General features: G+C 34.5%; 1 protein-coding gene across 2 annotated transcripts in view; it reads right to left on the reverse strand.

Moving 5' to 3' along the window:
• REV3L (REV3 like, DNA directed polymerase zeta catalytic subunit) overlaps positions 1 to 16,229 on the reverse strand; it is a 171,222-nt gene that overhangs the window by 87,852 nt on the left and 67,141 nt on the right. For both annotated transcript variants that reach the window (XM_069488947.1, XM_069488948.1), the window contains 2 exons: positions 15,382 to 15,456; positions 8,322 to 8,482 (listed from right to left, as the gene is read on the reverse strand). In XM_069488947.1, coding sequence (XP_069345048.1) covers positions 8,322 to 8,482; positions 15,382 to 15,456 — 236 coding nt within the window. The remainder of the gene's footprint in view (positions 1 to 8,321; positions 8,483 to 15,381; positions 15,457 to 16,229) is intronic.

A 16,229-nucleotide genomic window follows, 5' to 3' on the forward strand; every position in this document is an offset into this window, starting at 1 on the left:
TATTTTGATCCATGCAGATAATGTGTAATGATCAAATAAGGGTATTTAGAATATCCATCACTGCAACCATTTGTCATTTCCTTGTGTTGGGAACATTTCAGATCTTCTCTTCCAGTTATTTTGAAATATACAATATATTGTTATTAACTATAGTTACCCTACTGTGCTATCAAACACTAGAACTTATTTCTTCTATCTAACTGTGTTTGTACCCATTAACCAACCTCTCTTCAACCCTCCCCCATTCTCACACCCTTCCCAGCCTCTGGTGACTGTCATTCTACCGTCTACCTCTAAGAGATCAACTAACTTATTTATTTATAGAGCTAGGGTCTTAAACTGCTGTGCACGCTGGAGTGCACTTGCATGATCATAGCCCACTGCAACTGGAATTCCTAGGCTCAAGCAATCCTCCTACCTCAGCTTCCTAAGTAACTGTGACTACAGGTACATGCCACCATGCTCAGCTATTTTAAAATTCTTTGTAGAAAGTGGGGCGGGGGGGGAATCTTGCATACCAGGCTCAAACTCCTGGCCTCAAGCAATCCTCCTGCGGCCTCTTAAAGTGCTAGGATCATGGGCGTGAGCCACCATGCCCAGCCCAACTTTTTTTAAGATGGGGGTCTATGTTGCCCAAGCTGGACTTGAACTCCTGGACTCAAACAATTCTCCTATGTCAACCTCTCAAGTAGCTGGATATGGTGGCTCATTTTCCTGCTGAGTTGAGTTCCTTGTTTATTTTGGATATTAGTCCTTTATCATATGAATTTGCAAATATTTTTTACCATTCAATAGGTTGTGTCTTCACTCTTTGGATTGTTTCCTTTGCTGTGCAGAAGCTTTTTAGTGTAATATAGTCCTATTGGTCTATTTTTCCTTTTGTTGCCTGTGCTTTTGAGGTCTTGGCCATAAAATCTTTGCCTAGACCAATGTTTTTAGAGGGTTTCCCTTATTTTTCTAGTAGTTTTGTAGTTTCAGTTCTTACATGTAAGTCTTTAATCAATCTTGGCTTGATTTTTGTACATGGTGAGAGGCAGGGGTTTAATTTCATTCTTCTGTATATGGATATCCGGTTTTCCTGGCCTCATTTACTGAAGAGGGTGTCCTTCTCTGCATGTACATTCTTGGAATCTTTGTTAAAAATCAGTTGGCTGAAAATACATGTTTTTATTTCTGGGTTCTCTATTCTGTTTCATTGATGTGCCTGTTTTTATACCAATATCATGATGTTTTGATTACTACAGCTTTGTAGCATATTTTAAAGTCGGGTAGTATGCCTCCAGCTTTGCTCTTTTTGCTCAAGATTACCTTAGCTATTTGGGTTCTTTTGTGGTTCCATATGAATTTTAGGATTGTTTTTTTCTATTTTTGTGAAGAACATCATTGGTATTTTGTTAAGGACTGCATTGAATCTGTAAATTGTTTTGGGTAGTATGGTCATTTTAGCAGTGTTAATTCTTCCAATCCATAATCATGGATGTCTTTCCATTTGTTTGTATCCTCTTCAATTTCTTTCATCAGTGTTTTGTAGTTTTTCCTTGTGTAGACTTTTCACTTCCTTGGTTATTCCTAGGAATTTCAAAATTTCATAGCTATTGTGAGATTGCTTTCTCGGTTTCTTTTCAGCTAGTTCCTTATTGGTGTATAGAAATGCCACTGATTTTTTTTGCAACTTTATTGAATTCATTTATCAGTTCTAACAGGTTTTTCTATCTATAAGATCATGTCATCTGCAGAGAGACAATTTGACTTCCTCTTTCCCAATGTGAATGCTCTTTATGCCTGATTGCTCTTGCTAGGACTTCCAGTACTATGTTTAATAGAAGTGGTGGTAGTGGGCATCCAACTTATTCCAGTTCTTAGACGAAAGGTTTTCAGCTTTTCCCCATTCAATATGATGTTAGCTGTGGGTTTGTCATACATGCCCTTTATTATGTTGAAGTATGTTCCTTCTATACCTAATTTGTGGAGAGTTTTTATCATGAAGGAATGTTGAACTTTATCAAATGCTTTTTCTGCATTGACTGAAATGATCGTATGGTTTTTGTCTTTAATTCTGTTGATGCAACATATCACATTTATTGACTTGCATATGTCGAACCATCCTTTCATCCCTGGGATAAATCCCACTTGTTCATAGTGTATTTTTTTTAAAATGTGTTGTTCGATATGGCTTGCTAGTGTTTTGTTGAGGATTTGTGCTATCTATGTTTACCAGGGATATTGGCCTATAGTCTTTTTTTTTGTTGTGTCCTTGTTTGGTTTTATTATCAGGGTAATGCTGGCCTATCGGTTAGGAACAATTCCCTCCTCTTCAAATTTCTGAAATAGCTGAAGAATTATTGCTAGTTCTTCTTTATAAGTTTGGTAGAATTCAGCCAAAAAGCCATCTATCCCTGAGTTTTTCTTTATGGGAGACTTTTTATCACTGAATCAATCTCATTACTTGTTATTGATCTGTTTGTGTTTTCTATTTCTTCCTGGATCAATCTCTTGGTAGGTTGCATGTGTCCAGGAACTTACCCATTTCCTCTAGGTTTTCCAATTTGTTAGTGTATAGTTGTTCATAATAGTCTCTGATGATTCTTTGTATAATATTTCTATGGCATCAGTTGTAATGTCTCATTTTTAGTTTCTGATTTTGAGTCTTCTCTTTTTTTTCTCAATTAGTCTAGTTAATTGTTTACTGATTTTATTTATCTTTTGGAAAAAACAACTTTTTGTTTGACTGATTCTTTATATTGTCTTTTCAGTCACTGCTTTGTTTAGTTCTGTTCAGATTTTTACTATTTCTTTCCTACTACTAATTTTAGGGTTGGTTTGTTCTTGCTTTTCTAGTTCCTTGAAGTAAATCATTACCTTGTTTATTTGAAACCTTTCCACTTTTTTGATGTAGGTGCTTATTGCTATAAACATCTCTCTTAGCACTGCTTTTGCTGTATCCCATAGGTTTTGGTTTGTTGTTTCCATTTTCATTAGTTTTGAGAAATTTTTAAATTTCCTTAATTTCTTCATTGACCCAGTGAATATTCAGGAGGAGCATGTTGTTTAATTCCATGTATTTGTAGTTTCCAAAGTTCCTCTTGTTGATTTCTGGTTTTATTCCTTTGTGGTCTGAAAAGATACTTGATATAATTTCGATTTTTAAAAATTTGTGAAGACTTGTTTTGTGGCCTAAGATATGGTCTATCCTCAAGAATGTTCCACGTGCTGGAGAAGAATGTGTATTTTGCAGCTATTGGACAAAATGTTCTATAAATGTCTATTAAGTCCATTTGGTCTAAAGAGCAGTTTAAATCCAATGTTTCTTTGTTGATTTTCTGTCTAGATGATTTGTCCAATACTGAAAATGAGGTGTTGAAATCCCCACCTATCACTGTATTGACTGTATTGGAGTCTATCTCTCCCTTTAGATCTAATAATATTTGCTTTATATACTGGATATATATATGTTAGGTTTTTAAGTACGGAATGTCTGATTTCCTTAAGTACTAAGGTTGACAGTTGATTTCCCTGACATTTCACTTTGACACTTTTTTTTTTATTGTGAAGGTACATCCTCATTCTTTCAAACGCACGTTTTGGCTTGTGATTATCTTTCAAAAAAAATTTTAGAGCAATTTTTGTGAAACCGTGGATAAGTCAAAAATTCATGTTACTTTTGAATATGAGTTCTGTCGTGGAACCAACGCAGTGTAGATAGCTTGAAATATTAACAAAATGTTTGGGAAGGATGTGGCTAATGAACACACTGTACATCGAGGTTTGAGAAGTTCCATTCTGTCTATTTTAATCTTGAACATGAGCTATGTGGGTGACCGGAGCCAAAGGTGGATAATGATGAACTGAAAGCTGTAGTGGAAGCAAATCCATCTCAACCTACAAGTGAATTACCAGCAAGGTTTGACATGGCTATTCCAACAATATTGGACCATTTTAAACAAATGGGTAAGATAAAGAAAGAAGCTGGACAGACGGGTACCACATGAATTAAACGAGCATCAGAAGAGAAATTGTCTCAAAGCTTGCCTTTCTTTGCTGTCACAACATAAAAGTGAACCATTTCTACACTGTATTGTTATGTGCAATGAAAAATCGATCCTTTCTGACAATTGCAAGTGTTCGGCACAATGGTTGGATAAAGAGGAAGGGCCAAACCGAATATTCATCAAAAAAAGCTAATGCTGTTTGGTGGTCCAGTGCTGGTATTATCCACTACAGCTTCATGAAACCTGGTTAATCAATTACAGTGGATGTCTATCACAACCAATTAGATGAAATGGTGAGGATGCCTGTGATTAAGCAGCCAAGATTGGTCAGTAGAGACAGGCCAATCCTCTTGCAAGACCACATGTTGCAAAGAACAATGCTGCTCAAGCTACAGAAGCTGGACTTAGAAATCCACCGTATTCACCAGATCTTGCACCAACCAATTACCACTTCAGGCTTTGGACCACTTCTTCCCAGGAAAAATATTCAATTTTCAACAAGCTGTGGAAAACGCCTTTCTCAATTTCATCACCACTCACACTCCAGGCTTCTTCGCTGCTGGCATGAGCAAGCTACCATTAAGATGACAGAACTGTGTTGATAGTTTAGGTACATACTTTGATTAATTGTATTGCTTCTTGTTTGAGATATAATAAACTATACTTTTGATTTGAAATTGGACATTTCTTTTTTTTTTTTTTTTTTTTTTGAGACAGAGTCTCACTCTGTTGCCCAGGCTAGAGTGAGTGCCGTGGCATCAGCCTAGCTCACAGCAACCTCAAACTCCTGAGCTCAAGCGATCCTACTGTCTCAGCCTCCCGAGTAGCTGGGACTACAGGCATGCGCCACCATGCCCGGCTAATTTTTTCTATATATATATATTTTTTAGCTGTCCATATAATTTCTTTCTATTTTTAGTAGAGATGGGGTCTCGCTCTTGCTCAGGCTGGTCTCGAACTCCTGAGCTCAAACGATCCGCCCACCTCGGCCTCCCAGAGTGCTAGGATTACAGGCGTGAGCCACCGCGCCCGGCCTGAAATTGGACATTTCATATTTAATGACATATATACATAAAATTGTTATATCCTCCCTATGTTCTACACATTTAGAGAAACTTCTCTAGTAATAAACTATAGAAATGATCCCCGAAAGTACAGTTTCTAATTACCCTTGAAGTAAAATAATGTGTAACCTATATGACTAGTTACTAAAACTGTGTCCTAAACATTCGTATGCACACAGGAATACATACACACAGTTGAGAGACTAATGGTTCCAAAGTAAGAGGATAAAAAAAATTTGTGATATATGGACACGAGGGAAAATGGCTACAATACTTTACAGTAGAAAAAGTAGGATACATTTAAATGTGCTATTGTAGTAGGTATGCTTAACATCTCATTTAGAAAAAAAAGAATTATAAATTTTTATAGACTTTAATGTAAATTCCTAAGGTATTCTATGAGCCTCAACTAAAATTCTAGTGGAAATTCCACATGAAATTCAAAACATACTTTAATACTAATTACTAAACAAAAAGAAAATATACACTGCATTCCAGAAGTAATGGCAGTAACAGTGAGCAGTAACTTGGGTCAAATGCAAATATATTAATAGTTTGACGTGAAGTTGAAGAGAGACTACACATGTCTGCTCAGATGTCCTAGTTTGAGAAACTGTGTCATGGTGTCATGCTTTGGAAGTAGTCTATAAATTTTAGCACCTTTGTTGTGATTTCTTATTAAATTTTCTAATAAGAGAAAGTTGAATGAGTGGCATTAAAAAGAATCCTAACATTAAGAAAGACATTAAATTCACAATCCTCTCCAGCTAAATTTAGTACCTTAATTTTCTTGTTTGGTTAGTTCAGTCACAAAATGGTATAATTAGAATGAGATACGGTATTACTATCTTTGCTATTTTAACAAAACACAAGCCAAAACATGCAACTGGTCTTATACATATGTAGAATTTTTAAAAGGCATTGCCACAGTATGGATAGGACATTTATAACAAATTACCCTGCAAGTTGTAAATTACAACATAAATACTATTTTCAAATAAATTTATATAACTAAAGACTCCATACAAGTTTACTGATTCAGAGTTACCAATCATATAAAATTTTACCTACATATGTACTGTTTTAGTATATTTCCCTAAAGAACATGAAAACTCCCTAATTTAAATATATATTTATAATATATATCATATATACAAATAATTTCTTTTCATCTGTAAAGGTTAAAATATAAAATGCCTCTGTGGTGCTCAAAATATCTGGTCCATTTAAGTACTTTTATGCAGTCTGACAACTATAATAATTACCACCATTTCATTTGAAAACTGATTATATAACTGAATACTGAGACAAAATTGTATATGCATATATAATATTGAAATTTATAAATCTTTTTCGATTTTAATGTATTCCACTTTCAAAAGTAAGACTCCAATAACATTACGTATTACATTAACTCATCTTATAAGATAAAATGTTAAGTTATGCATATATATATAAAAAATACACATTTTTTTTCTTTTTTTTTGATATGTGGTTTCGCTGTGTTGCCTAGGCTGGTCTCGAACTCCTGGGCTCAAGTGATCCTCCCACCTCACCCTCCCAAGGGACTACAGGTGTATAACACTGAGCCTGGCAACACATATATTTATTTACCACAAGAACTTTACCGACAGTTTAACTAATATGTCTGAGATAACAAGAAAAAATAAAACACAAGAAATTACTAATCTATTCCTTCCATGACTTCAGTATAACCTTTCATCTTACACCAAGCAAAAACAAAAAACTGGGAGCTAATCATATGATGAATTAAAATGTCAATTTTTATTTCATCCTACTGCAATTTCCCTGCTTTTAATTTCCACCAGGTAAATTTCACATAATATTGCCTTCAAATTTGTAAAAGCATTCCATATTTTGGAAAAAGATCCCTAATTGCCATTCTAACAATCTGTTATAAATAAAATAGTTTATAGGTATTTGCAAATTGAAATTATTCTTGTGTTTTTTCACCTATTAGAAAAAAACCTTTGCGAAAATTACCTCCTCTTCCTACGGTACATACTCTAGAAACTCTTCCATTCCTCATACTTTATTAAACTCTCAGCTATACTCGACAGTGATGACTTGGAATAATCTAAAATTATTCCAAAATAAAAATAGCATTTTTCCCTCAGTAACATTTTTATTTTGGAATAATTTTAGATTTACAGAAAAGTTCCAAGGATAATACAGAGAGTTTCCATATAGGGGTCACCTGGTTTCCCTCATTGCTAACATTTTATACTACCATGGTACATTTGTCAAAACAAAGAAACTAACACTGGAAGATCACTTTTAAATAAACCACACATTTTATTTAAATTTCACCAGTTTTCCACTAATAATCCTCTTTCTGTTCCAGGATCCAATCTAGGGTACCATGTTGCATTCAGTTGCCATGTACACGAATGTTGATAGCAGCATTGTTTACAATAGCCAAAAGATGGAAAAAACCCAAAATGTCCATCCACTGATGAAGGTATAAACAAAATGTAGTATATCCACACAATGACAGGTTATTTGGCCATAAAAAGGAATGAAATACTGATACATGCTACAACACTGCTGAGCCGTAACAACATTATGCTAAGTAGGAAAAATACCCCACATATTATATGACTCCACTTATATGAAATGTGCAGGATTGCACAACATACAGCGACAGAAAGTAGATTAGTGGTTGCTTAGGGGTAGGAGGCATGGGAAGCTTGGGAGTGATTGCTAACGGGTACAGGGTTTCTTTCAGAGGTGATGAAATGTTCTGTATTTGTGGTGATAGCAGGAGCGCTGAGGGACCAACATCTCTGTAGCTATTCACATCACCTGGAAAGTGACTAAAAGTCATGTGGCTGTAACAACTATAGAGATTTTTGAAATTTTATTAATATATCATACATTACACCTTAAAATATGAAAAGTAACAAAGTTTGAGGCTAAAAAATATCACAGTACATATAAATTTCTGAGCAATGTAAAGGTGATCTGATCTGGAAGTGAACCCGCAATACCTCCAAGGTATGCCTATTTACTAAAAGCCATCAAATTTTCCTATTTAAATGAGTAAATAATATGATATATGAATTATATCTTCATAAAGGTGCTCTCTCCCAAATTTTTCCTGATATCTCTAAGTTCACTCTGCTTATGTTCTTTTTTATTCTTTATTTACATAACACTTACTTTCTAAATACATACTTATTTTATAAATCTCTGATTATATAACACTGGTTTCAAAGCTTAATTTGAACTTGAAAATTAACCTTACTTTTCCTTCTTGCTTTTCGGAACTTGACAGCAGCCAGATTTATTAAATTCATTCCATAAAGATTGTAGTCAATGAAGAGCTGTAGGAGGTAGGGAATATGCGCTTCATGAGGCTGGTAAAATTTATTCATTATGGCTCCACTTTGCAAAAGTTCACATATCCTAAATTAGAAAAAAAAAAGTTATATCATAAAATTATGTTCCCTAAAATGTTAAATGAAACAAAGATTACACAAATATAGAGAAGAAAACACATATTAGTGCACAAATTTGTATTTCAGTTTTAGTGGAAATTTCTATTTTGTTAGTAATTAAAAGCTTAAATCAAGTTTTAAAGTAAGCAGCATGTTCTGAATGACAAAAAACTTCATGGATAAAGAATATTTGTCTTAAATCAATTTAATAATTATATTTAAAAAATCAAAATGTTAAGAAACGTTTTTAAAATATGAGATTTTTCTTTAAAAATGACAGAAAAAATTGTGAAAAGATTAAATAAAAATTCAAAAAAGGAAAAGGAAATATTACTCATAATCCCCCCAGAGTAACCGTTACCATTTTAATATTTTTCTTTCCTGAGGTTTTTCTTTTCCCCTTCATGATGGGGAATATAAACAATAAGACAATTATACATAGCATAATAAGTACTATGCAAAAGTACATTAAACATCTAGAATCAGATATGGGTGCAGAGGTAGTTTCTGCAAAGCCTTCTTCGAGAAAGTCTCTAAACAGGAGACTAAATGATGAACTAGAAGTATTAATTACTTTTTTTCTGAAGCGAGGGAAGAGTATTTTATGTAAATAAAATTGCACATGTAAAGAGTCATGAGAAAACACAGCTTATTTAGGAACTGAAACCACTGAGTAAGACTGTGGCCTACTGTCAGAGGCTGTGGTGAGATGGGCTAGAGAAGTAATGAGAAGTGAGATCATTCAGAGCCTATTAAGACATCTGAAGGGTAGTGGAATTTGCCTGAGAAGTGAGTACCAGAAAAGTCATATGACCAGATTAGTAGAGAATGCACAAGACTATAGATAGGGAGTAAGGAGGCTAATGTGGAAAAACTAAGATGATGGTAGCTGTAACAAAGATCATGGAAATGTATTCATTCAGGAGACATAAGAGGGATAAAATGGATGGGCCTTAATGACTGACTAGATATGGAGAGTGAGGTAGAACAGGAGGTTGAGAATTGATGCCCAGATTTCCTGCTTAAGCAGCTGGTTGGTGGTGCTATTTATTGAAATAGGAAGGGTTTTAAGAGAAACAGATTTGTTTGGACTTTCTTTGGAGGGGGAATAAGGATAAACTCAGCTTTATCCTTATACATACGGATACTGGAGTTTACATATAGTGGGGTATCAAGGCAGATTTCTATGATAATATTAGAAATGAATGATAATAAAAATGAAGATAAGAATAATCTTATTAATACAGCAGAGGTAGCTAACATATTTTTGAACACTATATACTGGATACTGTGCTAAGTGTTTTAAATGCTGAATCTCAAGTAATCCTCATTACAAACCTGTGTTCCTATCATCCCCATTTTACAAATAAAGAAATTGAGTCTTAGATTTAAAAAGTCACCAAGACTCACACAAATAAAAAGTGGAAGATTCAAAACAAATTTTCTCTGACTTGTGAGCCCTAACTCTTAAGCATGGTATGCTATTCTATTTATACAGTAAATGGTTTGAAATACTGATTAAGAGCTCTAGAGGGAAATTTTGGCTATTGATATACATTTGGGAGTCAAATGCATAAAGATTAACAAAAACAACAAAACCAAACCAAACCACAGGAGTAGATAAGGCTACAGAGAGAGAAGAAAGTATAGAGGGAAAAGATGAAAGTCTAACACAGAACCCTAAGAAATAACCACAGATGTTAAAAGAGTAACCAACAAAATGGCAGAAACATGAATGATCAAATAGGTATGAGGAAGACTAAAGAAGGTTTGTATCACAGCAGCCAACATTAAGATTGCTTTAAGGTATCATAAGCATTACCATCAGGTCAAAAAGTATGGACGAAATATCGGAGTTAGCAACACGGAGGTTATTAGTGAAAGCAATTTCAGCAGAATGGTTGGGGTAGAAGCCATATTGGAGTAAGTTAAAGAGTGAATGGGAAGTAAGAAATTGAGTACACAAAGTATAAATCCTTCAAGGAGAATGGCGAGATGACAGAATGGTATGTTTGTGAACATGAATGTGTGTGAAGTCTTATTAATATTTAAATGGTGTAGGAGAGGAAGATGGGGATAACTGATAGATGGAAGAGGTCCTCGAAAAAGTCAAAGAAGATGGATCTTGAGCCTTGGAGGTGAGAGAAGGAAATCTCTTTCACTAAATAGGCAGGGAGAAGCAGAGGATGGATATGAATACAGTCTAAGAGCCTTTGATAGGAAATTAAGAGAGCTTTATTTCAGTGGTTCTCAAAATTTTTGGTCCCAGGACCCTTTTTCATTCTTAAAAAATTATTAAGAACACTAAAGAGCTTTTGTTTATGCAGTTTTTTATCTATTGATATTTACCATATTAGAAAAGTAAAACAAAAGTCTTTTTAAATAATTTTAAAATAACAGTAAGCTCATCATATGTTAACATAAATAACATTTTTATGGGGGAAAAACCCTATATTTTCCAAAACAAAAACAACTTAGTGAGGAAAAAAAGCATTGTTTTACATGTTTGCAAATCTCTGTTTTAACGGAAGACAGCTGTATTATCACATTTGCTTCTGCAATCTGTTGCAATATGTTGCTTGGGTTGAAGCATATGAAGAATATCTAGCCTCACATATATATGTAGCTGGAAAAAGGAAGAATAATTTAAAGGACTTTTCAGATAATTGCCAATATTCTGTGCAATTTATTCAAGAAAGTGCACTTTCTCAGCTGCAATGTACAATCTAAAACCAAATCACATTAAAATCTATATGGTCTATCTTGCACTTTGAATATTTTTTACCCATGCATGATGATTTAGGCCTTGCACTGGTCATTTAGAAAATATGAATCCACTAAGTTATATAGATCTTTTAAATGTTCATTAAACAATATGTAAATCATCTTTGTTGACATCAACTATCTCATCAGAAAAACCTTTATGTACTAGAAAGCTTTTAAGTTCACAGTAGCAAATAAAGTTTTCCAAAATTCTAATGTTTGCTTGAAAGCTCAAATTTTATAACTTGCAACAAAATACTATGAGTTGTTTTCCTTGAATTGACACTCACTTAGTTCATTTTCAAGAATGCATCTGCCAAATATACAAATCACTAGAACTTTATCAGTTATTCTTTCAAATAAAAATGGTGTCCCATTAAAAAAAAAAAAAGGTAGCTAGTTCAGCTTGCAACTAAAAGCAATCATATAAGAGCTTCTTTCCTTGAGACAATGATAGTACTTCAGCACACAGATGTGTTCATGCTTACTTTCATTTTGTCACATAAATATTACAAAGATGTATACCCAAGGATCAAGATTCAATAAAATTAAGTTTCTTTTTACCATGTCTTCAGGGATACTCTTAAGTAAAACTGGCGTTTTTCTTTTTTTGGTGGTAAGTGCTAATTGGTGGAAAATACAATGATTAATAGTTTGATGCCATTACTTTGATTTCGTACAAGGTGCTAGCAGTTTAACTTACTATCAGTGAACACAATGAAAAAGGCAAATCACACCTTAGTACATGGATAATTTTGACCACAGAGATCCCCTGAAAGGGTTTTAGAAATCCCCAGTTCATACTTTGAAAACCACTGTTCTGGAATGATGGATTCTATTTTCTCTACAAATTAAGAAGGCAAGAGCTCAGTAGGAACTTAACATTTGAGTAGACATTGGAGATGATAAGGAGATAATTAATCAGACAAAAGGAGAAGTAAAGGAAGGCAGGGAAGGGTCCAGGAGAAGTTGACGACCATGAATTTATGGTGGCACCAATCTGTGACTGTTTTTTATCTTGCAGTAATCAGAAATTAGGGCTTAGTAGAGAGAAATACATAAATGGATTAATTCAGAATTGATGGTTTTACCTGGAAGACAGAAGGGCAGATAAAGAATGGAATATAAGACGGAATCGAGAGAGAAGTCTACAAAATGGGGCAGTAATACTGGGGCCAAGGGGTTTGAGGCCTAAAAACAGGTAGAATAGGATAACTCAGGGACAGGGTAAAAAAGATAAAAAAGAAACAAAAACCATACATAAAGGATCTTATTGAAGCCATGGAAAGGTTCTAAAACTGAATTATAAGTGATAGGTACACAACTCAGTAAATTTACTAAAAATCCTTAAATTATACACACTTAGTATGTGAATTTGTGTCATGTAAATTATACCTCAAACATTATTTAAAGAAAGACAGAAGATTGTAGCCAAAACCCAAGATATTTGCATTTAAAATCTCAGAGGTAGGACAAGTTCCAGGGTATAGTCAAGAGAGTACGTAGTGTAAGAAGAATGGAAGTAAAGATTACAGGAAATAAGTAAGTAGAGGAATCAAGAGGCTAGTCCCCAAATCATATGTATAGTGTTCATTCATTCATTCAACAAATAGTTATTGACAACTATGTGCCAGGCACTACTGCAAGCTCTGTGGATACAACAGTGAACACAGTAGACAAAAATCTTTGCTATTATGGAGATTACATCCTAGTGTAATACCAACATTATATGGAAATTTTAAAAAGAGAGTATGTGCATATATGAAACTATGTATGTATTAAAAATAGAAGGACAAATACCAAATCCTGAAAGTGATTATCTCTAGGGAAGAGAGTTAAGAGTAAGGGTGAGGTCCAGAAGTTGTACTTTTAACGTTTTACATGTATACTACAGACAATACTTACACTGCAATTAAAATGTGCCAAGCACTGTTCTAAGTGATTTACAGATATCAACACATTTAATCATCAGAACAACGTGTACCAACAGCAACCCTATTTAAAGATGAGGAAGCTAAGGCACAGAGAGATTAAATATCTTGCCTAAAGTTACCTGGCTAGTAAGTAGCAGAGCCAGATCTTGAATGTAGGCAATTTGGTTTCAGAGTCAAGGATCTTAACCACTACACTAAGTATTAGTTAAATATTATAATGCAAATGATGAATGGTAACAGTAAAATAAAAAATAAATAATAAAAAAAGGAGAAAGTATTTCTTTTATTCAACTTCTATTCTTTTTTTTTATAGCATGTACGACAATTTTTGTTTGTATGTTTGGGTTTCTTGTTTACTGTCTGTCTCCCCTACTTGCTATAAGTTACCTGAGGGCAGGAACCATGCAAACTTTGCTCACTGTATCTACTAAGCAACTTCACAGAGTATCAAATAATGTAGGTACTTTATAAATATTTATAAAAAATGAATAAATGGGGCCAGGAGAGGTGGCTCATGCCTGTAATTCTAGCACTCTGGGAGGCCAAGGCGGAGGATTACTCAAGGTCAAGAGTTTGAGGCCAGCCTGAGCCAAGAGCGAGACCCTGTCTCTACTAAAAAATAGAAAGAAATTATCTGGACAGCTAAAAATATATATAGAAAAAAAAATCAGCTGGGCATGGTGGCGCATGCCTGTAGTTCCAGCTACTTGGGAGGCTGAGGCAGAAGGATTACTTAAGCCCAGGAGTTTAAGGTTGCTGTGAGCTAGGCTGACGCCACAGCACTCTAGCTCGGGCAACAGAGCGAGACGCTGTCTCAAAAAAAAAAAAAGAAAAGAAAAAAGAAATGAATCCATTAATAAATCAGGGATTTTATTCAGACACTGTCATAAGTTGACTATATAAACTTGTTGAGAATTGTCTAATAAGCATCCAGTTGCTACAGTTGCAAGGAAAAAATGGATTATATCTATACTTAAGTAGAATTATAATTTATAGGTTATTTATATTAACAAAAGACTTAACACAACTTTTAATCATGGCTCCCACTCCAGTACAACTTGAGAAAGGAAAAAATGACCGACGTTTACTCTCTTACCAATTTGTACATGTGAGAGAGAGGGTAAGAGTCCATAGGGATTGCTCTTTTGTATTTCATGAATATGAGAAGGTGTGAGTAGAACGGAACTGCTATAAGAAGAAACATCACTGTCTGTAAGTGCCTATTCTGGAAAGTTATTTTGGTACACTACATAACAGAAGTGATTTTGGGTAGGGTCAGGGGCCGGCTATAGGAAAATTAGTTTTCACTGGTTACTCAGAGAAGGGAATAACCAATGGGATTAGGGCTGAGAGTCAGTGAAGTGCTAACTGGTTTAATCCAGAGTAAACCTCATACCTTGGTAGTTATACCTTAATTCATTACGGGGAAACATACAATTTGTGTTTTCCCAAAAAGTTACTTTTTGGAACCCAGTACCTCCTGGCAGAGAGGACCTCCCCCCAAAAAACAATATTCAGCACTCCTCCAAGGCCACTTTTACCCTAGTTAGTCACTATATACAGTGAAAATCCTTGTTTTGAATTTTGAAGTTTGAATAAAATCTTCTGTATATATGCCCTTCCTGCCCTCAATAACCTGGGTTCCAGGATGATTCAGAGAATAAGCTAGAGGGCTAGAGACTGACTGAGGGAGGAAAAAATAACCAAAAACAAAACAAATAAAAAAACCCAGGATATAAAATTTCAATTAACATCTAGTAAAAAGTCAAAAGGATTCTGAGATCTCAGAAGCCCTCTCACTCTGGCCCCACTCTCACACATTTCTCCTTGTTTTGAAACTAAAGAGCAAGTTTCTCTTAGTACTAAACATCTCGTCTGGCTAGCAGGGCACTAACATCACGCACGGCAGCCATCATCTCTCCATACCTATTTCTACAAACTCTCTAAATCTAAGACTAGAAAGAAGCAGTTGGGGGCCTCCACCTCTAAAATATCCTTCCTAGAATCCAAGCCATGGGTTTCTCTCTACACACATTCATCTATATTTTATAGTCTCTTTCCTTAATAATGCTACAAACTATAGAGGCCTTTCTTCTAGATTTTTCTTAAGTATTTATTGCTAAAATATTTAAGTGATAGTTATTCACACTGGTTTCATTTATCTTTGTACCTTTTCACCATTGCAGGATTGTAAAGATAGATCTTCATAAAGTGTCTTTCCTTCTCATGGTAACCATAAAAAGGCCTGAAATATAAAAAAAACATATTTCAAATTATTTTCATCATTTAGGGATGAAATAATGCAACATATTGCCTGGCTCAGCAGGCTGAATTCAATCTTATTTATATTTAATATTATCCAAAACCCAAACAATTAGAATAAACCAAGATCCTTTCAATTAAACCTACCACAGGTTAACACTGAAGCTTTTAAAAAATGCTAAAATAATACCACTTTGAAAAAACTAGACAAAAAGGAGCAGCAAACCACTTATACCTTAATCTCAATCATCATGACTCTTTAAGTGCCTCTTTTCTCTTTACTCTTAAGCACATTTTTTGTCAAAAACTGAAGTTCTTCACCAACACTTACATTACTTTCCTTATGCAGTTCTGTTTATTGTTAGTTTTACAAGTTCAGTATGCAGAGATGGTTTACATATTATATATGTACAGACACATAGCACACATTTCAGCAATTGATATGAATAAGCTTTTAACACATATCCATATCAAGTGTAGCCTATGAAAACTGTGTAGACAGAAACTTTAGAGATTGAAAAAGACCATGGACTTTCTTATGGACCCTAATTATGCTGTGGTTGGGTCTTTTCTCAGGGCACCATCTGGAATGAAGAAAGGGAGAAGCAAAGACCACACGACAGGGAAAGAAATCTTCACAATGCAAGATGAAATGAGCTAGGCTCTCATTTTCAGGAGGATTTGAAACCATACTACTGCCTCTGATATATAGACCACTATTTTCAAAGACGATGTAATTAGAAACAATATATAAAA

Source organism: Eulemur rufifrons, chromosome 15, assembly GCF_041146395.1.
Source record: "Eulemur rufifrons isolate Redbay chromosome 15, OSU_ERuf_1, whole genome shotgun sequence".
Taxonomy (NCBI): domain Eukaryota; kingdom Metazoa; phylum Chordata; class Mammalia; order Primates; family Lemuridae; genus Eulemur; species Eulemur rufifrons.